The 26172-nt window shown below is 41.6% G+C and overlaps 1 protein-coding gene across 1 annotated transcript in view; it reads right to left on the bottom strand.

Moving 5' to 3' along the window:
- Window positions 1-26136, bottom strand: part of tecpr2 (tectonin beta-propeller repeat containing 2) — a 55157-nt gene extending 29021 nt beyond the window's left edge. Inside the window, exons 1-13 of the mRNA XM_061925198.2 lie at window positions 25995-26136; window positions 10876-10959; window positions 10650-10790; window positions 10451-10579; window positions 10253-10384; window positions 10005-10162; window positions 7158-7311; window positions 6929-7081; window positions 6192-6324; window positions 5924-6117; window positions 935-1112; window positions 673-868; window positions 441-591 (exon numbers count right to left, since the gene is read on the bottom strand). Of these exons, the coding sequence (XP_061781182.1) occupies window positions 441-591; window positions 673-868; window positions 935-1112; window positions 5924-6117; window positions 6192-6324; window positions 6929-7081; window positions 7158-7311; window positions 10005-10162; window positions 10253-10384; window positions 10451-10579; window positions 10650-10790; window positions 10876-10947 (1791 nt within the window). The 5' untranslated portion in view covers window positions 10948-10959; window positions 25995-26136. The remainder of the gene's footprint in view (window positions 1-440; window positions 592-672; window positions 869-934; window positions 1113-5923; window positions 6118-6191; window positions 6325-6928; window positions 7082-7157; window positions 7312-10004; window positions 10163-10252; window positions 10385-10450; window positions 10580-10649; window positions 10791-10875; window positions 10960-25994) is intronic.
- Window positions 26137-26172: the final 36 nt, after the last annotated feature.

The raw sequence follows: 26172 nt of genomic DNA on the forward strand, positions 1-26172 counted from the left end.
TGACCCTGGACGTGCGTCGGGCCCTTCTCGCGGATCGCCTCAGCTACGGCTCCCGGTGGGGCCCTCTCGGGGGAAGGGGCCTCGGTCCCGGACACCGGCGAGGCGTCCCTTCTCCGCTCCGTAAAAGTGTCCATCTCTTTTCTTTTTTCTTCTTCTGTTGTGGCATATGCAGCAGGTGCCTGCTCGTTTTTCGTATGTGGGTAATAACATTTAACTATGTGTATATATTTCCGAATTGGTTTAACTGCCACCCGCAAAAAAAAAAAAAAAAAAAAAAAAAAATAAAAAAAAATCTAATTGATCCGCCCGACCCGACCCGCACGCGGATAAAATCTTATTTTTTTAAATTTCATCCGCCCGATCCGCGGATAATCCGCGGACTCCGCGGTTGTGCCCGCAAACCGCGCATCTCTAATGAGGACCTTTTAGCACCAACCCACCTCTGATTCCGTTGGGTGGCTCAGGAGCAAGTCTTCAATGGGCGGTCGGTCCGGTACATCATCCTGCACGCTGCGGAGCGTGTAGGACAAGGTGCTTTCCAGCAGCAGATCCACATCTGGGGTGAGGGGGACAAGCTGGTTCTCCGAGCAACTTGGGAGGAAGTGGTGTCAGACCCAGGACAGTGAAGTCAACAGGAAGTGGAGACGGGTGCACTGGTGTTCAAATACCAACCTGGATTGGGTGCAGGAGGAACACCTTTCATTGCTGTCCTCTGGCTGGTGACCCTGCTCTGGAGAGTCCTGGTTGAGAAGTTCCAGCCCTAGGAGGGATGCACGGTCACTTCCCGCATCACTGCAGCTGCCATCCTGGACTACAAACATGGAGTCCGAGCAGCTGCTCTCAGACAGGCGAGTGCCGCCGTTGCTTTCTGACAAAGGAAGCACAGAGTCAATGGCCGTCCATCTCACAGTGCCTGTGTCATTCTTCTCCTCGCCTTGTTGTGCTCTCTTCTTCTTCTTCTTGACTTTCACGGCTTTCACCACCAGTTCCTGCCGCATGTCTTCCTGCCCCATGGGCGTGCCGTAACGCTCGGAGGCATTTCCAGGGAGACTGTCCCAGGACGCCACTGAGCTGCTGCGGCTACGAGAGCAGCTGGTGAGGACGGGGGCGCCCTAAAAGAATGCACATTTACTTATAAACATCCCATTTTACTGCACTCTTCCAAAATGTGCTAGCTTGATGCTAACTGACATGGGATTTGCCATAGACAGGCACTACTGTTAGCATAAGCCATTTTACATGGGGATTTCAACACCTCCAAATTTGGTTATGACAACTACAACTAAGATAAATGTCTCAATCGAACAGCTGATGTGTAATAAATACAATACTGACAGTATAAACACTTTAATCCACGAGTTTGGATGGATACTGTCAGGTGAGTACATGGTATTTCCTACACTCTAATCCACGATGTGAATTTTGATGGATACTGTCAGGCAAGTAGATTGTATTTCCTACACTCTAATCCACAATGTAAATTTAGATGGATACTGTCAGGCAGGTAGATAGTATTTCCTACACTCTAATCCACAATGTCAGTTTGGATGGATACTGTCAGGCGAGTACCTCGTATTTCCTACACTCCAATCCACAATGTGAGTTTAGATGGACATTGTCAGTCAGGTAGATAGTATTTCCTACACTCTAATCAGCGATGTGAGTTTAGATGGATACTGTCAGTCAGATAGATAGTATTTCCTACACTCTAATTCACAATTTGAGTTTAAATGGATACTGTCAGGCGAGTACGTCATATTTCCTACACTCTAATCCACAATGTCAGTTTGGATGGATACTGTCAGGTGAGTGCGTCGTATTTCCTACACTCTAATCCACTATGTCAGTTTGGATCGTTGTCAGTTTGGATGGATACTGTCAGGTGAGTATGTCATATATCCTACACTCTAATCCACAATGTGAGTTTAGATGGATACTGTCAGTCAGGTAGATAGTATTTCCTACACTCTAATCCGCGATGTGAGTTTAAATGGATACTGTCAGTCAGGTACATAGTATTTCTTACACTCTATTCCACTATGTGAATTTAGATGGATACTGTCAGGCGAGTACGTCATATTTCCTACACTCTAATCCATGATGTGAGTTTGGATGGATACGGTCAGTCAGGTAGATTGTATTTCCTACACTGCAATCCACAATGTGAGTTTAGATGGACATTGTCAGTCAGGTAGATAGTATTTCCTACACTCTAATCAGCGATGTGAGTTTAGATGGATACTGTCAGTCAGATAGATAGTATTTCCTACACTCTAATTCACAATTTGAGTTTAAATGGATACTGTCAGGCGAGTACGTCATATTTCCTACACTCTAATCCACAATGTCAGTTTGGATGGATACTGTCAGGTGAGTGCGTCGTATTTCCTACACTCTAATCCACTATGTCAGTTTGGATCGTTGTCAGTTTGGATGGATACTGTCAGGTGAGTATGTCATATATCCTACACTCTAATCCACAATGTGAGTTTAGATGGATACTGTCAGTCAGGTAGATAGTATTTCCTACACTCTAATCCGCGATGTGAGTTTAAATGGATATTGTCAGTCAGGTAGATAGTATTTCACACACTCTATTCCACTATGTGAATTTAGATGGATACTGTCAGGCGAGTATGTCATATTTCCTACACTCTAATCCATGATGTGAGTTTGGATGGATACGGTCAGTCAGGTAGATTGTATTTCCTACACTGCAATCCACAATGTGAGTTTAGATGGATACTGTCAGTCAGGTAGATAGTATTTCCTACACTCTAATCCGCGATGTGAGTTTAAATGGATACTGTCAGTCAGGTACATAGTATTTCTTACACTCTATTCCACTATGTGAATTTAGATGGATACTGCCAGGCGAGTACGTCATATTTCCTACACTCTAATCCATGATGCGAGTTTGGATGGATACTGTCAGTCAGGTAGATTGTATTTCCTACACTGCAATCCACAATGTGAGTTTAGATGGATACTGTCAGTCACGTAGATAGTATTTCCTACACTCTAATCCACGATGTGAGTTTACATGGATACTGTCAGTCAGGTAAATAGTATTTCCTACACTCTAATCCGAGTTTCGATGGGTACTATCAGGCGAGTACGTCATATTTCCTACACTCTAATCCATGATGTGAGTTTGGATGGATATTGTCAGGCGAGTACATTATATTTTCTACACTCTAATCCACGATGTGAGTTTGGATGGATACTGTCAGGCAGGTAAATGGTATTTCATACACTCTAATCCACGATGTAAATTCGGATGGATACTGTCAGGCGAGTACATTATATTTCCTACACTTTAATCCACGATGTGAGTTTGGATGGATACTGTCAGGCAGGTAAATGGTATTTCATACACTCTAATCCACGATGTAAATTCGGATGGATACTGTCAGGCGAGTACATTATATTTCCTACACTTTTGTCCACGATGTGAGTTTGGATGGCTACTGTCAGTCGAGTACATGGTATTTCCTACACTCTAATCCACAATGTGAGTTTGGATAGATACTGTCAGGCGGGTACATGGTATTTCCTACATTCTAATCTACGATGTGAGTTTGGATGGATACTGTCAGGCAGCTAGATTGTATTTTCTACACTCTAATCCACAACGCGAGTTTAGATGGATACTGTCAGTCAGGTAGATAGTATTTCCAACACTCTAATCCACAATGTCAGTTTGGATAGACACTGTCAGACGAGTATGTCGTATTTCCTACACTCTAATCCACGATGTCAGTTTGGATGGATACCGTCAGGTGAGTACGACATATTTCCTACACTCTTATCCACAATGTGAGTTTGTATAGATACTGTCAGGCGGATATGTCATATTTCCTACACTCTAATCCACAATGTGAGTTTAGATGGATACTGTCAGTCAGGTAGATAGTATTTCCTACACTCTAATCCATGATGTGAGTTTAGATGGGTACTGTCAGGCGAGTACATTATATTTCATACACTCTAATCCACGATGTGATTTTGGATGGACGGCGTGGCGCAGTGGAAGAGTGGCCGTGCGCGACCCGAGGGTCCCTGGTTCGATCCCCACCTAGTACCAACCTCGTCATGTCCGTTGTGTCCTGAGCAAGACACTTCACCCTTGCTCCTGATGGGTGCTGGTTAGCGCCTTGCATGGCAGCTCCCTCCATCAGTGTGTGAATGTGTGTGTGAATGGGTAAATGTGGAAGTAGTGTCAAAGCGCTTTGAGTACCTTGAAGGTAGAAAAGCGCTATACAAGTACAACCCATTTATCATTTATTTATCATTTATATTGTCAGGCGAGTACATTATATTTCCTACATTCTAATCCAAGATGTGAGTTTGGATGTACGTATACTGTCAGGCAGGTAGATTGTATTTCCTACACTCTATTCCACAATCTGAGTTTGGATGGATACTGTCAGATGGGTAGATTGTATTTTCTCCACTCTAATCCATGATGTGAGTTTGCATGAACACTGTCAAGCAGGTAAATGCTATTTCCTGCACTCTAATTAAAAATATGTACAAAACCCAAAACCAGTGAAGTTGGCACGTTGTGTAAATGGTAAGTAAAAACCGAATACAATGATTTGCACATCCTTTTCAACTTATATTCAATTGAATAGACTGCAAAGACAAGATATTTAATGGTCGAACTGAGAAACTTATTTTTTTTTGCAAATAGTCATTAACAGCAACACATTGCAAAAAAGTTGGCACAGGGGCATTTTTACCACTGTGTTACATGGCCTTTCCTTTTAACAACACTCAGTAAACGTTTGGGAACTGAGGAGACCAATTTTTTAAGTGGAATTATTTCCCATTCTTTCTTTATGTACAGCTTAAGTTGTTCAACAGTCTCCGTTGTGGTATTTTAGGCTTCATATTCCGCCACACATTTTCAATGGGAGACATGTCTGGACTACAGGCAGGCCAGTCTAGTACCCACACTCTTTTACTATGAAGCCACGCTGTTGTAACATGTGGCTTGGCATTGTCTTGCTGAAATAAGCAGGGGCGTCCATGATGGCTCCAAAACCTGTATGTACCTTTCAGCATTAATGGTGCCTCCACAGATGTGTAAGTTACCCATGCCTTGGGCACTAATACACCCCAATAACAATCCGGATGGTTCTTTTCCTCTTTGGTCCGGAGGACACAACATCCACACTTTCCAAAAACAATTTGAAATGTGGACTCGTCAGACCACAGAACACTTTTCCACTTTGCATCAGTCCGTCTTAGATGAGCTCCAAAACGGCAGCGTTTCTGGGTGTTTTTGATAAATGGCTTTCGCTTAGCATAGTAGAGTTTTAATTTACAGATGTAGCCACGGACTGTAGTTACTGACAGCGGTTTTCTGAAGTGTTCCTGAGCTCATGAGGTGATAACCTTTACACACTGATATCGGTTTTTGATGCAGTACCACCTGAGAGATCCAAGGTCACGGGCATTCAATGTTACGTGCAGTGATTTCTCCAGATTCTCTGAATTTGTTGATGATATTACGGACCGTAGATGGTGAAATTCCTAAATTCCTTTCAATAGCTCGTTGAGACATGTTGTTCTTAAACTGTTCGACAATTTGCTCACGCATTTGTTCACAAATTGTGACCCTCGCCCCATCCTTGTTTGTGAATGACTGAGCATTTAATGGAAGCTGCTTTTATACCCAATCAGGGCACCCACCTGTTCCCAATTAGCCTTTCACCTGTGGGATTTTCCAAATAAGTGCTTGATGAGCATTCCTCAACTTTCTCAGTCTTTTTTGCCACGTGCCAACTTTTTTTAAACATGTTGCAGGCATCAAATTCCAAATGAGATAACATTTGCAAAAAATAACTAAGTTTTCCAGTTCAAACATTAAGTATCTTGTCTTCACAATTGAGTTGATGATTTCTTTCATTATCACCTCATCCGTCTCCTGTGCCTCCTCGGCTTCCTCCCCGTCTTCCTCTCCCTCCTGGCCGTGCCTCGTTCGCAGAGCCCCGCCCTCCACGATGATGGCCATGGTTCTGATTGGCTGAGCCGTCTCCACACATCCGGTGGGCGGTAGGATGTTGGGCGGGGTCAAAGGGGAGGACAGACGGACGGGGAAGTCTGACACTTGGGGGAAAACCGAAAGAAAGATGAGGTCCCACCAGTATGTCCCGTGTTTGAACTCCAGATGGCGCACTCACGGGCACTGACGGCTCCCTCCGGACTGTCTGAGAGTCGGATCAAATCTCTGTCTCCTTTCAAGATGAAGATCTCATTGTCACAGCAGGACAAAGACACAATGTCTCCACTGCTCTCCAGAGCTCCCACCAGAACCTGAACACAGCACCAGAGAGAGAGCTTACCGACTTGTTAGCATGTTTGACTGGACGTGACACTCCATGACCATGTGTCCTAGGTCTACCCTGGTACCTCCTTCCGGCTGGACATGCCTGGAACATCTGACCAGGCATTGGGACTAGATGTCTGAGCCACCTGGCTCCTCTCTATGTGAAGGAGCAGAAGTTCTACTCAAACTTCTCCGTGATTTTGCTCTTTCAGTCACGACCCAAAGCTGGTGACCGTAAGTAAGATTAGGAACGTGTAAAGTTTGTGATTTTGCTCTTCCAGTCACGACGCAAAGCTGGTGACCGTAAGTAAGAGTAGGAACGTAAATTGACTGGTAAATTGAGAGCTTTGCCTTTAGGCTCAGCTTTCTCTTCACCGCGACGGTCTGCCAGTACCGCAGACGAAAAAATTAAGTAGATATTCTTAACTTTCCTGCTAAAAAATGGCAGTGTTGACGGTCCAGACACCGTTGAAGCACCGGAACCATTTGAAAAGTAGCAACTTCTGTTCCCTCCTACAGTTGATCTACGGAGCCCAATATTCCAAACACCAGCACTGAACAATGACCCTGTTGTGGGTGAGATGCTAATACCTCATTAATGTAGTCCAGGACGTAGACACTGTATTCGTTCCAGCTGAGGATCCAGCCTTCTTTGAGGAAACAGCTGAGCAGACCCAGCTGCCGCTCTGCCGGACGGTACGCCCCGATTGGACCCGCATGAGGAAATGTCTGGAAGTGAGGAATCTGAGAAGCAGCAGCAATAACATTCAAAAAGAGATGGTAGCGAGTCTTGCTTCGTTATACCATGCAAGTAGGGTACCTGAGCACTGAAGAGACCTTTCAGCAGCCTGGTGTCCACCACATGACCTCTGACATCCAACCTCCACAGTCTGAGACCAGGACGAGCTGCAAACACTTGCAGGTCGCTCTGTTTGCAGAGGGCCGGCATGAAACACGCCCCGAACCTGCCGCTGCTGGAAAACACATTCAGGTGTCCTGGGCGGTCATTTTTCACTGCAGAACCTTGGCTTTGGTACACACGCGGTACAGGTCAGGTATATAAACACATTTCTGTACGTGACGTGTGTGTACACCTAAAAGTCAGATGTATAGACAACTTTCTGTACGTGACGTGTGTGTACACCTAAAAGTCAGATGTATAGACAACTTTCTGTACGTGACGTGTGTGTAGGGATGATGTTTGATAAGAAATTATCGAGTTCGAGCCTATTATCAAATCCTCTTATCGAACCGATTCCTTATCGATTCTCTTATCGAGTCCAGATAGGTTGTTGTACATGGAAAAAAAACCCACAATATTTGGTTTAACAAAAGTTCACTTTTATTATAAAAGAAAAAAATAAAATCTAATAAATAAATACATATTGACTGTTACCCCCCTAAAAAAATTAAATAAAATAAATAAATATTGACTGTTGTTACCCAAAGTATGTTAAGTGGGATTTTTCAGAAAAACAAATATACAGGTAAAAGCCAGTAAATTAGAATATTTTGAAAAACTTGATTTATTTCAGTAATTGCATTCAAAAGGTGTAACTTGTACATTATATTTATTCATTGCACACAGACTGATGCATTCAAATGTTTATTTCATTTAATTTTGATGATTTGAAGTGGCAACAAATGAAAATCCAAAATTCCGTGTGTCACAAAATTAGAATATTACTTAAGGCTAATACAAAAAAGGGATTTTTAGAAATGTTGGCCAACTGAAAAGTATGAAAATGAAAAATATGAGCATGTACAATACTCAATACTTGGTTGGAGCTCCTTTTGCCTCAATTACTGCGTTAATGCGGCGTGGCATGGAGTCGATGAGTTTCTGGCACTGCTCAGGTGTTATGAGAGCCCAGGTTGCTCTGATAGTGGCCTTCAACTCTTCTGCGTTTTTGGGTCTGGCATTCTGCATCTTCCTTTTCACAATACCCCACAGATTTTCTATGGGGCTAAGGTCAGGGGAGTTGGCGGGCCAATTTAGAACAGAAATACCATGGTCCGTAAACCAGGCACGGGTAGATTGTGCGCTGTGTGCAGGCGCCAAGTCCTGTTGGAACTTGAAATCTCCATCTCCATAGAGCAGGTCAGCAGCAGGAAGCATGAAGTGCTCTAAAACTTGCTGGTAGACGGCTGCGTTGACCCTGGATCTCAGGAAACAGAGTGGACCGACACCAGCAGATGACATGGCACCCCAAACCATCACCCAACCATGCAAATTTTGCATTTCCTTTGGAAATCGAGGTCCCAGAGTCTGGAGGAAGACAGGAGAGGCACAGGATCCACGTTGCCTGAAGTCTAGTGTAAAGTTTCCACCATCAGTGATGGTTTGGGGTGCCATGTCATCTGCTGGTGTCGGTCCACTCTGTTTCCTGAGATCCAGGGTCAACGCAGCCGTCTACCAGCAAGTTTTAGAGCACTTCATGCTTCCTGCTGCTGACCTGCTCTATGGAGATGGAGATTTCAAGTTCCAACAGGACTTGGCGCCTGCACACAGCGCAAAATCTACCCGTGCCTGGTTTACGGACCATGGTATTTCTGTTCTAAATTGGCCCGCCAACTCCCCTGACCTTAGCTCCATAGTCTGTGTGCAATGAATAAATATAATGTACAAGTTACACCTTTTGAATGCAATTACTGAAATAAATCAAGTTTTTCCAAATATTCTAATTTACTGGCTTTTACCTGTATATATGTATGTGCTGCGGTTGCTTTAAGAACGTTGCGACAGCTGCCGTAAAGGAGGTGCATTGCTAGCCTGGTTGCTATGTTTCCGGTTGGTCGTAAAAGTGTTGGTCATGTGTTTGTACCCCGCTCAAATCTCTCAGTAAAGTTATTCATTGGATTATACCTTTTGTTTTGAACTTTATTACACCTTGGAGCGCTTTTTCCGGTCCATTTTTTTTCCTGCTTTCGCTATCTGCGCCTAATGACTGAGCTACGCGACGTCATTTCTTGTGATGTCTCAAGGGGCATTTCTGGTCGGGACGGGATTTGTTCCAAGGGATTCGAATAAAGAACCAACTCTTTTTCTTTACTATAGTGGTCTCGATAACGGGTACCGGTTCTCAAAAAGGGATTTGAGTCCGAGGACTCGGTTCTTTTCTTATCGAACAACCGGGAAAATCGGTTTCGAGTATCAGCCCTAGGTGTGTGTACACCTAAAAGTCAGGTGTGTAGACAATTTTCTGTACGTGACGTTTGTGTACACCTGAAAGTCAGGTGTATAGACAACTTTCTGTACGTGACGTGTGTGTACACCTAAAAGTCAGGTGTATAGACAACTTTCTGTACGTGATGTGTGTACACCTAAAAGTCAGGTGTATAGACAACTTTCTGTACGTGATGTGTGTACACCTAAAAGTCAGGTGTATAGACAACTTTCTGGACGTGGCAGGTGTGTACACCTAAAAGTCAGGTGTATAGACAACTTTCTGGACGTGGCAGGTGTGTACACCTAAAGTCAGGTGTATAGACAACTTTCTGGACGTGGCAGGTGTGTACACCTAAAAGTCAGGTGTATAGACAACTTTCTGTACGTGATGTGTGTACACCTAAAAGTCAGGTGTATAGACAACTTTCTGTACGTGATGTGTGTACACCTAAAAGTCAGGTGTATAGACAACTTTCTGGATGTGGCGTGTGCATGTACCTCTTGCGGGGTTTGGCGCCCAGCTGCAGGACTTCCTGTTTCTGGGTGCAGTAGAGCAGAGACCGGTGCAGCGTTGAGACGAGCAGCACCTGGCGACTGTAGTCCAACTGGACCACGCCGCTCGACTCCTGCAACAGCAGCACAGGCGTGCACGTGCCCTGCGCGCGGTGTGCACGTGCGCTCGGTCAGGCAGGTTGCGGCGCCGCCCCGTGCTCGCCCGGAGGTTACCTGCAGAGTTATGGCGTCACCTGATCCAAGTCCAGAGCAGAGAAGACCACGCGTCCTCGGTCGTCCCCGGAGAAGAGCTTCATGCCGTTGGTGCTCCAGACCAGCGACGTCACCGTCCCCTTGTGCAGACCCTCCACGTCCAGACGCCTCAGCTGCGGACAGGAGAGGCGTCACGTATCGCCACTTGCTCGCCTCCCGCTCTCCAACATGTCCCCCACCTGTTTGTTGCGACCCGGAAGCGGGGATACCAGTTGGAAGACGGCCACGTGGCCTGACGCGGTTCCCACGGCGACCAGGTCATCAAAGCAGCTCAGCAGCTTCACGGCCGTGATGGCGTCCGCCTTCCCCTGGGGACACACACACACACGTGACGAGCACCAGACTGGCGGCCATGGCGGCAGAAGAGGCGTCTCCAACCTCCAGGCTGTACTTGTTCATGTGTGCCAGGCGGCGACAGTACAGGTACAGCATGCCGATGCTGCTGCCCACCGCCACAAAGTCCCGGCTGCTGTCCACCGCCGTCAGGTAGACCAGAACCGAGCGGAAACCTCTCTGCACCTGTAGGACAGGCCACAACCTTAGCACCCTCTGCTGGCCATAAACGCTACCTACATCATTCACCCGGACCACTTGGCAATCATACTTTGGTGGGGATTGCGTGCAGCAGGTGCTGGAGGGTGCAGAACTCCTTCAGGACGGACGGCTGGCTTGCCATGTTTCTGCACGGCTGCAAACATGTACAACGTGTCAGGACTTTATTGACAACTACAAGAAGCCATGTCTGTAGAACTGGTGGGTGACTGTCCCAATGCTGCAGCTGAAATGGCTGTTGGGAGACCGGCAGCCAAACTGAACCAAGAAGGACCCAAGTAACGGAATCCATGATTCTTAGCTTTAAACATGCAAAATTAGCTACCAAGTTATGTGACTCTGAGTTGTACGGCAATATTATCTTAAAAAGTTAACATACCAATGTTAGCATGTTAACATGCTTGTGTTAGCATGCTAACAGTTAGCATGAGTCAGGTACAAAGTTATATGACTCTGAGGCGTACAGCTGCAAAATTAGCTAAAAAAGTTAACATACAAATGTTAGCATGTTAACAGTTAGCATGAGTCAGGTACAAAGTTATATGACTATGAGGCGTACAGCTGCAAAATTAGCTAAAAAAGTTAACATACAAATGTTAGCATGTTAACAGTTAGCATGAGTCAGGTACAAAGTTATATGACTCTGAGGCGTACAGCTGCAAAATTAGCTAAAAAAAGTTAACATACAAATGTTAGCATGTTAACAGTTAGCATGAGTCAGGTACAAAGTTATATGACTCTGAGGCGTACAGCTGCAAAATTAGCTAAAAAAGTTAACATACAAATGTTAGCATGTTAACAGTTAGCATGAGTCAGGTACAAAGTTATATGACTATGAGGTGTACAGCTGCAAAATTAGCTAAAAAAGTTAACATACAAATGTTAGCATGTTAACAGTTAGCATGAGTCAGGTACAAAGTTATATGACTCTGAGGCGTACAGCTGCAAAATTAGCTAAAAAAGTTAACATACAAATGTTAGCATGTTAACAGTTAGCATGAGTCAGGTACAAAGTTATATGACTCTGAGGCGTACAGCTGCAAAATTAGCTAAAAAAGTTAACATACAAATGTTAGCATGTTAACAGTTAGCATGAGTCAGGTACAAAGTTATATGACTATGAGGCGTACAGCTGCAAAATTAGCTAAAAAAGTTAACATACAAATGTTAGCATGTTAACAGTTAGCATGAGTCAGGTACAAAGTTATATGACTATGAGGCGTACAGCTGCAAAATTAGCTAAAAAAGTTAACATACAAATGTTAGCATGTTAACAGTTAGCATGAGTCAGGTACAAAGTTATATGACTCTGAGGCGTACAGCTGCAAAATTAGCTAAAAAAGTTAACATACAAATGTTAGCATGTTAACAGTTAGCATGAGTCAGGTACAAAGTTATATGACTCTGAGGCGTACAGCTGCAAAATTAGCTAAAAAAGTTAACATACAAATGTTAGCATGTTAACAGTTAGCATGAGTCAGGTACAAAGTTATATGACTATGAGGCGTACAGCTGCAAAATTAGCTAAACAAGTTAACATACAAATGTTAGCATGTTAACAGTTAGCATGAGTCAGGTACAAAGTTATATGACTATGAGGCGTACAGCTGCAAAATTAGCTAAAAAAGTTAACATACAAATGTTAGCATGTTAACAGTTAGCATGAGTCAGGTACAAAGTTATATGACTATGAGGCGTACAGCTGCAAAATTAGCTAAAAAAGTTAACATACAAATGTTAGCATGTTAACAGTTAGCATGAGTCAGGTACAAAGTTATATGACTCTGAGGCGTACAGCTGCAAAATTAGCTAAAAAAGTTAACATACAAATGTTAGCATGTTAACAGTTAGCATGAGTCAGGTACAAAGTTATATGACTCTGAGGCGTACAGCTGCAAAATTAGCTAAAAAAGTTAACATACAAATGTTAGCATGTTAACAGTTAGCATGAGTCAGGTACAAAGTTATATGACTCTGAGGCGTACAGCTGCAAAATTAGCTAAAAAAGTTAACATACAAATGTTAGCATGTTAACAGTTAGCATGAGTCAGGTACAAAGTTATATGACTCTGAGGCGTACAGCTGCAAAATTAGCTAAAAAAGTTAACATACAAATGTTAGCATGTTAACAGTTAGCATGAGTCAGGTACAAAGTTATATGACTATGAGGCGTACAGCTGCAAAATTAGCTAAAAAAGTTAACATACAAATGTTAGCATGTTAACAGTTAGCATGAGTCAGGTACAAAGTTATATGACTATGAGGCGTACAGCTGCAAAATTAGCTAAAAAAGTTAACATACAAATGTTAGCATGTTAACAGTTAGCATGAGTCAGGTACAAAGTTATATGACTCTGAGGCGTACAGCTGCAAAGTTAGCTAAAAAAGTTAACATACAAATGTTAGCATGTTAACAGTTAGCATGAGTCAGGTACAAAGTTATATGACTCTGAGGCGTACAGCTGCAAAATTAGCTAAAAAAGTTAACATACAAATGTTAGCATGTTAACAGTTAGCATGAGTCAGGTACAAAGTTATATGACTCTGAGGCGTACAGCTGCAAAATTAGCTAAAAAAGTTAACATACAAATGTTAGCATGTTAACAGTTAGCATGAGTCAGGTACAAAGTTATATGACTCTGAGGCGTACAGCTGCAAAATTAGCTAAAAAAGTTAACATACAAATGTTAGCATGTTAACAGTTAGCATGAGTCAGGTACAAAGTTATATGACTATGAGGCGTACAGCTGCAAAATTAGCTAAAAAAGTTAACATACAAATGTTAGCATGTTAACAGTTAGCATGAGTCAGGTACAAAGTTATATGACTCTGAGGCGTACAGCTGCAAAGTTAGCTAAAAAAGTTAACATACAAATGTTAGCATGTTAACAGTTAGCATGAGTCAGGTACAAAGTTATATGACTCTGAGGCGTACAGCTGCAAAGTTAGCTAAAAAAGTTAACATACAAATGTTAGCATGTTAACAGTTAGCATGAGTCAGGTACAAAGTTATATGACTATGAGGCGTACAGCTGCAAAATTAGCTAAAAAAGTTAACATACAAATGTTAGCATGTTAACAGTTAGCATGAGTCAGGTACAAAGTTATATGACTATGAGGCGTACAGCTGCAAAATTAGCTAAAAAAGTTAACATACAAATGTTAGCATGTTAACAGTTAGCATGAGTCAGGTACAAAGTTATATGACTCTGAGGCGTACAGCTGCAAAATTAGCTAAAAAAGTTAACATACAAATGTTAGCATGTTAACAGTTAGCATGAGTCAGGTACAAAGTTATATGACTCTGAGGCGTACAGCTGCAAAATTAGCTAAAAAAGTTAACATACAAATGTTAGCATGTTAACAGTTAGCATGAGTCAGGTACAAAGTTATATGACTCTGAGGCGTACAGCTGCAAAATTAGCTAAAAAAGTTAACATACAAATGTTAGCATGTTAACAGTTAGCATGAGTCAGGTACAAAGTTATATGACTCTGAGGCGTACAGCTGCAAAATTAGCTAAAAAAGTTAACATACAAATGTTAGCATGTTAACAGTTAGCATGAGTCAGGTACAAAGTTATATGACTATGAGGCGTACAGCTGCAAAATTAGCTAAAAAAGTTAACATACAAATGTTAGCATGTTAACAGTTAGCATGAGTCAGGTACAAAGTTATATGACTATGAGGCGTACAGCTGCAAAATTAGCTAAAAAAGTTAACATACAAATGTTAGCATGTTAACAGTTAGCATGAGTCAGGTACAAAGTTATATGACTCTGAGGCGTACAGCTGCAAAGTTAGCTAAAAAAGTTAACATACAAATGTTAGCATGTTAACAGTTAGCATGAGTCAGGTACAAAGTTATATGACTCTGAGGCGTACAGCTGCAAAATTAGCTAAAAAAGTTAACATACAAATGTTAGCATGTTAACAGTTAGCATGAGTCAGGTACAAAGTTATATGACTCTGAGGCGTACAGCTGCAAAATTAGCTAAAAAAGTTAACATACAAATGTTAGCATGTTAACAGTTAGCATGAGTCAGGTACAAAGTTATATGACTCTGAGGCGTACAGCTGCAAAATTAGCTAAAAAAGTTAACATACAAATGTTAGCATGTTAACAGTTAGCATGAGTCAGGTACAAAGTTATATGACTATGAGGCGTACAGCTGCAAAATTAGCTAAAAAAGTTAACATACAAATGTTAGCATGTTAACAGTTAGCATGAGTCAGGTACAAAGTTATATGACTCTGAGGCGTACAGCTGCAAAGTTAGCTAAAAAAGTTAACATACAAATGTTAGCATGTTAACAGTTAGCATGAGTCAGGTACAAAGTTATATGACTCTGAGGCGTACAGCTGCAAAGTTAGCTAAAAAAGTTAACATACAAATGTTAGCATGTTAACAGTTAGCATGAGTCAGGTACAAAGTTATATGACTCTGAGGCGTACAGCTGCAAAATTAGCTAAAAAAGTTAACATACAAATCTTAGCATGTTAACAGTTAGCATGAGTCAGGCACAAAGTTATATGACTATGAGGCGTACAGCTGCAAAATTAGCTAAAAAAGTTAACATACAAATGTTAGCATGTTAACAGTTAGCATGAGTCAGGTACAAAGTTATATGACTATGAGGCGCACAGCTGCAAAATTAGCTAAAAAAGTTAACATACAAATGTTAGCATGTTAACAGTTAGCATGAGTCAGGTACAAAGTTATATGACTATGAGGCGTACAGCTGCAAAATTAGCTAAAAAAGTTAACATACAAATGTTAGCATGTTAACAGTTAGCATGAGTCAGGTACAAAGTTATATGACTATGAGGCGTACAGCTGCAAAATTAGCTAAAAAAGTTACCGTAACATACAAATGTTAGCATGTTAACAGTTAGCATGAGTCAGGTACAAAGTTATATGACTCTGAGGCGTACAGCTGCAAAATTAGCTAAAAAAGTTAACATACAAATGTTAGCATGTTAACAGTTAGCATGAGTCAGGTACAAAGTTATATGACTCTGAGGCGTACAGCTGCAAAGTTAGCTAAAAAAGTTAACATACAAATGTTAGCATGTTAACAGTTAGCATGAGTCAGGTACAAAGTTATATGACTCTGAGGCGTACAGCTGCAAAATTAGCTAAAAAAGTTAACATACAAATGTTAGCATGTTAACAGTTAGCATGAGTCAGGTACAAAGTTATATGACTCTGAGGCGTACAGCTGCAAAATTAGCTAAAAAAGTTAACATACAAATGTTAGCATGTTAACAGTTAGCATGAGTCAGGTACAAAGTTATATGACTATGAGGCGTACAGCTGCAAAATTAGCTAAAAAAGTTAACATACAAATGTTAGCATGTTAACAGTTAGCATGAGTCAGGTACAAAGTTATATGACTATGAGGCGTACAGCTGCAAAATTAGCTAAAAAAGTTAACATACAAATGTTAGCATGTTAACAGTTAGCATGAGTCAGGTACAAAGTTATATGACTCTGAGGCGTACAGCTGCAAAATTAGCTAAAAAAGTTAACATACAAATGTTAGCATGTTAACAGTTAGCATGAGTCAGGTACAAAGTTATATGACTCTGAGGCGTACAGCTGCAAAATTAGCTAAAAAAGTTAACATACAAATGTTAGCATGTTAACAGTTAGCATGAGTCAGGTACAAAGTTATATGACTATGAGGCGTACAGCTGCAAAATTAGCTAAAAAAGTTAACATACAAATGTTAGCATGTTAACAGTTAGCATGAGTCAGGTACAAAGTTATATGACTATGAGGCGTACAGCTGCAAAACTAGCTAAAAAAGTTAACATACAAATGTTAGCATGTTAACAGTTAGCATGAGTCAGGTACAAAGTTATATGACTCTGAGGCGTACAGCTGCAAAGTTAGCTAAAAAGGTTAACATACTAATTCTAACAGTTAGCACGTGTCAAGTATTTGACTCTGAGGTGTAAGGCTGCAAAATTAGCTAAAAAGCGTTAGCTTGTGTCAAGTACCTAGTTATATGAAAGGTGTACGACTGCAAAATTAGCCAAACAAGTTATCACACTAATGACAGCATGCTAACATGCTTGCATTAGCAAGTTAACAGTTAGCATATTCAAGTTATATGAAGCAGGTGTACGGCAGCAAAATTAGCCAAAAAAAAGTTAGCATATTAGTGATAGCATGCCAACATGCTTGCATTAGCATGCTAACAGTTAGCATGTGTCACGGCTGCAAAATTAGCTAAAAAGGTTAGCTTGTGTTAAGTACCAAGTTATATGACGGAGGTGCACGGCTGCAAAAATAACCTTAAAAAGTTAGAATACTAATGAGAGCAAGCTAACATGCTTGCATTAGCAAGTTAACAGTTAGCATGTGTCAGGTACCAAGTCATATGACGGAGATGTACAACTGCAAAATTAGCTAAAAAGGTTTTAGCATGTGTCAAGTATAATCTACATTAAAAAAAAGTAAAATAGACACTATAAATATATTACGATGAAAATACTAAAAAAAATTGGGCCTATCTAAAATAACTTCAATTCATCTAATAAAGTAAATATTTTTAAAGGTTGTTCTATTTTCTAACCTCTTTCCAAGATTGTATTTATTGGGGTTTGACTTTAAGAAATCCACTTGCAACACAACAATATTCATAGTCATTTCCAGACGGGTATATTTAATAAATATGCCAAATTGAACCCCTTCTTTCGTAAATGCGCTCACTCTAGTGCAGTGGTTATTAACTTGGGTTCGATCGAACCCTAGGGGCTCAGTGAGTAGGCCTCAGGGGTTCGGCAGAGCCTCCACCACGGAGGTCACACACCCGACTCATGTAAATAAAAACTTCTCCCTATCGGCGTATTATGGATACGTCCTGGGCATGACGTATCAGTGGAGGCTCCTCTATGAGGTCTTGGGGCACTAGGAGGTTAACCCCTTTACGACTGTTACCCCAGGTGGCCCTTGGCAAAGGCCTAGTACCTGACTACCCCCTAGCCAGGGATACAGTGAAGACCTCAACGTCTTGGGACGCCATGCCACTGGACCCTGGCCCTGATTCTGTCAAGGATCTTGTGGTGACTGTCTGTGCACCAGTCTCCCCACGTAAAACAAAGTCACGCACAGGCATCCTCCATAAAGGGATACACCCCTACCAGAAGGATCGTCATACTCGTTCGAGTGACGGCCGATGATGATGATTATGGATACGGCAACAGCCGAAGTCACACTGATTTGCAGGTGTGTAATTTGTTGTGAGTTCATGCACTGTGTTGGTTTTGTTCTTTGAACAAGGTGATGTTCATGCACGGTTCATTTTGTGCACCAGTAAAAATACATTTAAATTTGTCTTGAATCTGAAAAAAAACGAAACATTTTATTTTTCACTAAGAAGCAGAGGTGGGACCAAGTCATTGTTTTGCAAGTCACAAGTAAGTCTCAAGTCTTTGCCCTCAAGTCCGAGTCAAGTCCCGAGTCAAGACAGGCAAGCCCCGAGTCAAGTCCAAAGTCAAGACTGGAAAGTCTCAAGTCAAGTCCTAAGTGCTGCATTTTGAGTTTCGAGTCCTTTCAAGTCCTTTTAACCACAGACTAATATATTAACACAGATTGTGTATGCTTTTCAAACGCTGTATTTATTTATTAAAACAAGTGCATTTTAAATTGCAGGAAAGAAAATTGTGCTGACATTGCACTTTATAATAGCACTATTAACCAGTCATTTTAAACATTAACTCATTCCTTTACAGAACAAACACATTGAAAAATAAAGTGCAAATGTACTTATTTGTACAAAAGTGTTAACATTGAAAAAACATGACATATACGTGAACATAACAAAAAAGTTGTACTTTTTATATGTCAGGGCCCTATGCTGCATTGCATTTGCAAAAGACCAAATTAGCCAAGAGTGTCAGTCATTTGTGCACGATGGGGGCGTAGTATGATGCCACCATGGCTGAAAACTCGCTCCACTGGAGCACTGGAGGCAGGCACTGCCAAGACTCTCATGGCCACTCGGAACAGTGAAGGAAGAGTCTTCATGTTCAATACCCAGAACAAAAGGGGGGAGAGAGTTGTTTTGAGTTGGTGCACTACTTGTAAGTGTATCTTGTGTTTTTTATGTTGATTTAATTAAAAAAAGAAAAAGAAAAAATTATTTCTTGTGCGGCCCGATACCAATCGATCCACGGACCAGTACCGCGGCCTGGTGGTTGGGGACCACTGAGGTAAACAACCAACAGTATGTCAGAAAGCTAGCTAAAACGGTACACATATTCATAATATAGTATACATTTTAACTGACCTTTATTTTACTATTTTTGTCTTTTTTTAGGTGGCTAAAATACGCGGTGCTGCTGACCGCCGTCTAACGTTACGTGTGATATATTGACTAACGTAACCCTGCTTAAAAAAAATCACTGAACAAAAAGTATGAATAAGGTAGTGAACTGCAACAGATTCCCGTGTTTGCAATAACGTTATAATGTTAGCAGTGAGTTTACAGCCTCACTGATTTAACTACACAGCAAATAAAAGTCACGTTACTTAGCCAATAAACGTTATCTTACATTCAAAACTTACCCTTCTTTGTGCAACTTCAAATGCCGGACGAAGTTGGAAGTTGTTGCCTCTCCATCAGTAATTTTCGAACCGCATGATTTGCATACTGCAAACCGTTTTGTGTTGACCACCTCGTAATTTTTATACCCAAACAAAATTATTTTAGGTATCATTTTTTGTTCACTGGCGTGTGGTTTGGACATGTCTTCTTCGTTGGTTGTCCTGCAATTTGATTGGATGAATGCTGTGTGATGAAAACAAAGTAGATCTAATTTGATTGGCTGTTGTACTGACAGCACACCAGCTGACACACGCAACGCTGATAGACAAGTACACAATGAAAAATACGGAGCGCTCCCGAATAACTTTTTCATCTTTGGGTTTTGGGGAAAGTAGCAAGTCATGTCAAGTCATGTCAATTCAAAAGGCTCAAGTCCAAGTGAAGTCACAAGTCATTGATGTTAAAGTCTAAGTCGAGTTGCAAGTCTTTTTACATTTTGTCAAGTCGAGTCTAAAGTCATCAAATTCATGACTCGAGTCTGACTCGAGTCCAAGTCATGTGACTCGAGTCCACACCTCTGCTAAGAAGGCATGGTGGAACAGGGGTTAGTGCATGTGCCTCACAATACGAAGGTCCTGAGTAGTCCTGAGTTCAATCCCGGGCTCGGGATCTTTCTGTGTGGAGTTTGCATGTTCTCCCCGTGACTGCGTTCCCCCCCGGAACCCACCTCCAAAGACATGCACCTGGGGATAGGTTGATTGGCAACACTAAATGGGCCCTAGTGTGTGAATGTGAGTGTGAATGTTGTCTGTCTATCTGTGTTGGCCCTGTGATGAGGTAGCGACTTGTCCAGGGTGTACCTCACCTTCCGCCCGAATGCAGCTGAGAAAGGCTCCAGCACCCCCGCGACCCCGAACGGGACAAGCGGTAGAAAATGGTTGGATGGACTAAAAGAAGGGTTCGGTGAATGTGCATTTGAAACTGGTGGGGTTTCGGTACCTCCAACAAGGTTAAGAACCACTGCTCTAATGTCTGGGACCGTATTTCCACTTCCGGTCATTTCAAATCAAATCAACTTTATTTATAGAGCACATTTAAAATTTACCACAGGGGTAGCCAAAGTGCTGTACAATGAGCAGGTTAAAAGATAAAACGAGTACCGAGCAAACACAACACAACACAAACAGAACACGATAAAAAATAAATAATTAAAATAGAATTAATAAAAACATAAAAACAGGATCACAGCAGGTGTATTATGGGGCGCCATTGCAGGATGGATATCACTCAGTGTTAAAAGCCATGGAATAAAAGTATGTTTTTAAGAGAGATTTAAAAACAGGAAGAGAGGAGGCTTGTCTAACACTCAGGGGTAGGTCGTTCCAGAGCTTGGGAGCAGCAACGGCGAAAGCTCTGTCACCTCTAAGCTTCAGCCTTGTGTCAGGGACCGTCAACAGCAGCTGATCGGCTGATCTTAAGGATCGGGTGGGGCAGTAAGGCTGAAGGAGGTCGGAGAGATAGGTTGGCGCGAGGTTGTTTAGACATTTAAAAACAAATAAAAGGAGTTTAAAATGTATTCGGTAACGCACAACATCCATGTTTATCAAACAATTACACAAGGCGAATCAGTAAAGAATCTGGGTATTATCTTCGACCCAACTCTCTCGTTTGAATCACACATTAAGAGTGTTACTAAAACGGCCTTCTTTCATCTCCGTAATATCGCTAAAATCCGTTCTATTTTATCCACTAGCGACGCTGAGATCATTATTCATGCGTTCGTTACGTCTCGTCTCGACTACTGTAACGTATTATTTTCGGGTCTCCCTATGTCTAGCATTAAAAGATTACAGTTGGTACAAAATGCGGCTGCTAGACTTTTGACAAGAACAAGAAAGTTTGATCATATTACGCCTATACTGGCTCACCTGCACTGGCTTCCTGTGCACTTAAGATGTGACTTTAAGGTTTTACTACTTACGTATAAAATACTACACGGTCTAGCTCCGTCCTATCTTGTCGATTGCATTGTACCATATGTCCCGGCAAGAAATCTGCGTTCAAAGAACTCCGGCTTATTAGTGATTCCCAGAGCCCAAAAAAAGTCTGCGGGCTATAGAGCGTTTTCTATTGGGGCTCCAGTACTATGGAATGCCCTCCCGGTAACAATTAGAGATGCTACCTCAGTAGAAGCATTTAAGTCCCATCTTAAAACTCATTTGTATACTCTAGCCTTTAAATAGCCCCCCTGTTAGACCAGTTGATCTGCCGTTTCTTTTCTTTTCTCCTCTGCTCCCCTTTTCCTTGAGGGGGGGGGCACAGGTCCGGTGGCCATGGATGAAGTGCTGGCTGTCCAGAGTCGGGACCCGGGGTGGACCGCTCGCCTGTGCATCGGCTGGGAACATCTCTGCGCTGCTGACCTGTCTCCGCTCGGGATGGTGTCCTGCTGGCCCCACTATGGACTGGACTCTTACTATTATGTTGGATCCACTATGGACTGGACTCTCACAATATTATGTCAGACCCACTCGACATCCATTGCTTTCGGTCTCCCCTAGAGGGGGGGGGGGGTTACCCACATATGCGGTCCTCTCCAAGGTTTCTCATAGTCATTCACATCGACGTCCCACTGGGGTGAGTTTTTCCTTGCCCGTATGTGGGCTTTGTACCGAGGATGTCGTTGTGGCTTGTGCAGCCCTTTGAGACACTTGTGATTTAGGGCTATATAAATAAAGATTGATTGATTGATTGATTGATTAACCCAATGGGATAATTTGGGCACTTTAAGAAAATCACTTTAAGAAATCGACTTTTATGTATGAAAAATGTTGCGTGCAACACGGCAATATTAACCGATTTCACAATTTCGTGAATGCCCTCACTTTGGACTCTTTTCTGTGAGCGTAGTTCCACTTCCGGTCATTGCAAGTCAACATCCATGTTTATCATTAACCCAATGGGATAATTTGGGCACTTTAAGAATATCACTTTAAGAAATCGACTTTTATGTATCAAAAATGTTGCGTGCAACACGGCAATATTAACCGATTTCATAATTTCGTGAATGCCCTCACTTTGGACTCTTTTCTGTGAGCGTAGTTCCACTTCCGGTCATTGCAAGTCAACATCCATGTTTATCATTAACCCAATGGGATAATTTGGGCACTTCAAGAAAATCACTTTAAGAAATCGACTTTTATGTATCAAAAATGTTGCGTGCAACACGGCAATATTAACCGATTTCATAATTTCGTGAATGCCCTCACTTTGGACTCTTTTCTGTGAGCGTAGTTCCACTTCCGGTCATTGCAAGTCAACATCCATGTTTATCATTAACCCAATGGGATAATTTGGGCACTTTAAGAAAATCACTTCGAGAAATCGACTTTTATGTATCAAAAATGTTGCGTGCAACACGGCAATATTAACCGATTTCATAATTTCGTGAATGCCCTCACTTTGGACTCTTTTCTGTGAGCGTAGTTCCACTTCCGGTCATTGCAAGTCAACATCCATGTTTATCATTAACCCAATGGGATAATTTGGGCACTTTAAGAAAATCACTTTAAGAAATCGACTTTTATGTATCAAAAATGTTGCGTGCAACACGGCAATATTAACCGATTTCATAATTTCGTGAATGCCCTCACTTTGGACTCTTTTCTGTGAGCGTAGTTCCACTTCCGGTCATTCCAAGTCAACATCCATGTTTATCATTAACCCAATGGGATAATTTGGGCACTTTAAGAAAATCACTTTAAGAAATCGACTTTTATGTATCAAAAATGTTGCGTGCAACACGGCAATATTAACCGATTTCACAATTTCGTGAATGCCCTCACTTTGGACTCTTTTCTGTGAGCGTAGTTCCACTTCCGGTCATTCCAAGTCAACATCCATGTTTATCAAATTATCCCAATGGGATAATTTGGGCACTTTAAGAAAATCACTTTAAGAAATCGACTTTTATGTATCAAAAATGTTGCGTGCAACACGGCAATATTAACCGATTTCACAATTTCGTGAATGCCCTCACTTTGGACTCTTTTCTGTGAGCGTAGTTCCACTTCCGGTCATTCCAAGTCAACATCCATGTTTATCAAATTATCCCAATGGGATAATTTGGGCACTTTAAGAAAATCACTTTAAGAAATCGACTTTTATGTATCAAAAATGTTGCGTGCAACACGGCAATATTAACCGATTTCACAATTTCGTGAATGCCCTCACTTTGGACTCTTTTCTGTGAGCGTAGTTCCACTTCCGGTCATTGCAAGTCAACATCCATGTTTATCATTAACCCAATGGGATAATTTGGGCACTTTAAGAAAATCACTTTAAGAAATCGACTTTTATGTATCAAAAATGTTGCGTGCAACACGGCAATATTAACCGATTTCATAATTTCGTGAATGCCCTCACTTTGGACTCTTTTCTGTGAGCGTAGTTCCACTTCCGGTCATTGCAAGTCAACATCCATGTTTATCATTAACCCAATGGGATAATTTGGGCACTTTAAGAAAATCACTGTAAGAAATCGACTTTTATGTATCAAAAATGTTGCGTGCAACACGGCAATATTAACTGATTTCATAATTTCGTGAATGCCCTCACTTTGGACTCTTTTCTGTGAGCGTAGTTCCACTTCCGGTCATTGCAAGTCAACATCCATGTTTATCATTAATCCAATGGGATAATTTGGGCACTTTAAGAAAATCACTTTAAGAAATCGACTTTTATGTATCAAAAATGTTGCGTGCAACACGGCAATATTAACCGATTTCATAATTTCGTGAATGCCCTCACTTTGGACTCTTTTCTGTGAGCGTAGTTCCACTTCCGGTCATTGCAAGTCAACATCCATGTTTATCATTAACCCAATGGGATAATTTGGGCACTTTAAGAAAATCACTTTAAGAAATCGACTTTTATGTATGAAAAATGTTGCGTGCAACACGGCAATATTAACCGATTTCATAATTTCGTGAATGCCCTCACTTTGGACTCTTTTCTGTGAGCGTAGTTCCACTTCCGGTCATTCCAAGTCAACATCCATGTTTATCAAATTATCCCAATGGGATAATTTGGGCACTTTAAGAAAATCACTTTAAGAAATCGACTTTTATGTATCAAAAATGTTGCGTGCAACACGGCAATATTAACCGATTTCACAATTTCGTGAATGCCCTCACTTTGGACTCTTTTCTGTGAGCGTAGTTCCACTTCCGGTCATTCCAAGTCAACATCCATGTTTATCAAATTATCCCAATGGGATAATTTGGGCACTTTAAGAAAATCACTTTAAGAAATCGACTTTTATGTATGAAAAATGTTGCGTGCAACACGGCAATATTAACCGATTTCATAATTTCGTGAATGCCCTCATTTTGGACTCTTTTCTGTGAGCGTAGTTCCACTTCCGGTCATTGCAAGTCAACATCCATGTTTATCATTAACCCAATGGGATAATTTGGGCACTTTAAGAAAATCACTTTAAGAAATCGACTTTTATGTATCAAAAATGTTGCGTGCAACACGGCAATATTAACCGATTTCATAATTTCGTGAATGCCCTCACTTTGGACTCTTTTCTGTGAGCGTAGTTCCACTTCCGGTCATTGCAAGTCAACATCCATGTTTATCATTAACCCAATGGGATAATTTGGGCACTTTAAGAAAATCACTTTAAGAAATCGACTTTCATGTATCAAAAATGTTGCGTGCAACACGGCAATATTAACCGATTTCATAATTTCGTGAATGCCCTCACTTTGGACTCTTTTCTGTGAGCGTAGTTCCACTTCCGGTCATTGCAAGTCAACATCCATGTTTATCATTAACCCAATGGGATAATTTGGGCACTTTAAGAAAATCACTTTAAGAAATCGACTTTTATGTATCAAAAATGTTGCGTGCAACACGGCAATATTAACCGATTTCATAATTTCGTGAATGCCCTCACTTTGGACTCTTTTCTGTGAGCGTAGTTCCACTTCCGGTCATTGCAAGTCAACATCCATGTTTATCATTAACCCAATGGGATAATTTGGGCACTTTAAGAAAATCACTTTAAGAAATCGACTTTTATGTATGAAAAATGTTGCGTGCAACACGGCAATATTAACCGATTTCATAATTTCGTGAATGCCCTCACTTTGGACTCTTTTCTGTGAGCGTAGTTCCACTTCCGGTCATTGCAAGTCAACATCCATGTTTATCATTAACCCAATGGGATAATTTGGGCACTTTAAGAAAATCACTTTAAGAAATCGACTTTTATGTATCAAAAATGTTGCGTGCAACACGGCAATATTAACCGATTTCATAATTTCGTGAATGCCCTCACTTTGGACTCTTTTCTGTGAGCGTAGTTCCACTTCCGGTCATTGCAAGTCAACTTCCATGTGTCAATGGCCATCAACATGTCGGATGTTGACCATAAAGTCACACGGGAGCTTTAGGACACATTTGTTATCGTAAAGACTGTCAATGCTTCTTCTTGTGCAGATGTACAAACGTCGCAATATGTCCCGTTGGGAGCGAGCTTCGCGAGCACGCAGCTCGCATGCGAGCTAGCGTGATGGCGTAAGGAAGGACATAAACAAACACTTACAGGGATGTCGTGTGAAAGAAGGAACTCAAATGTTCATCCTGATGTTGTTTCGCCTTCCCAGCAGCTGGACGGTAAACATCGGCGACGTCGCCCTGCTGCTCGAGCAGACGTCACGCTGTTGTCGTCACCAAAGTGCGCCAGGCCTCCGTCGAACATAATACGTCATCTTCCTGCGTCC

Source organism: Nerophis lumbriciformis, linkage group LG29 (genome assembly GCF_033978685.3).
Source record: "Nerophis lumbriciformis linkage group LG29, RoL_Nlum_v2.1, whole genome shotgun sequence".
Taxonomy (NCBI): Eukaryota; Metazoa; Chordata; class Actinopteri; order Syngnathiformes; family Syngnathidae; genus Nerophis; species Nerophis lumbriciformis.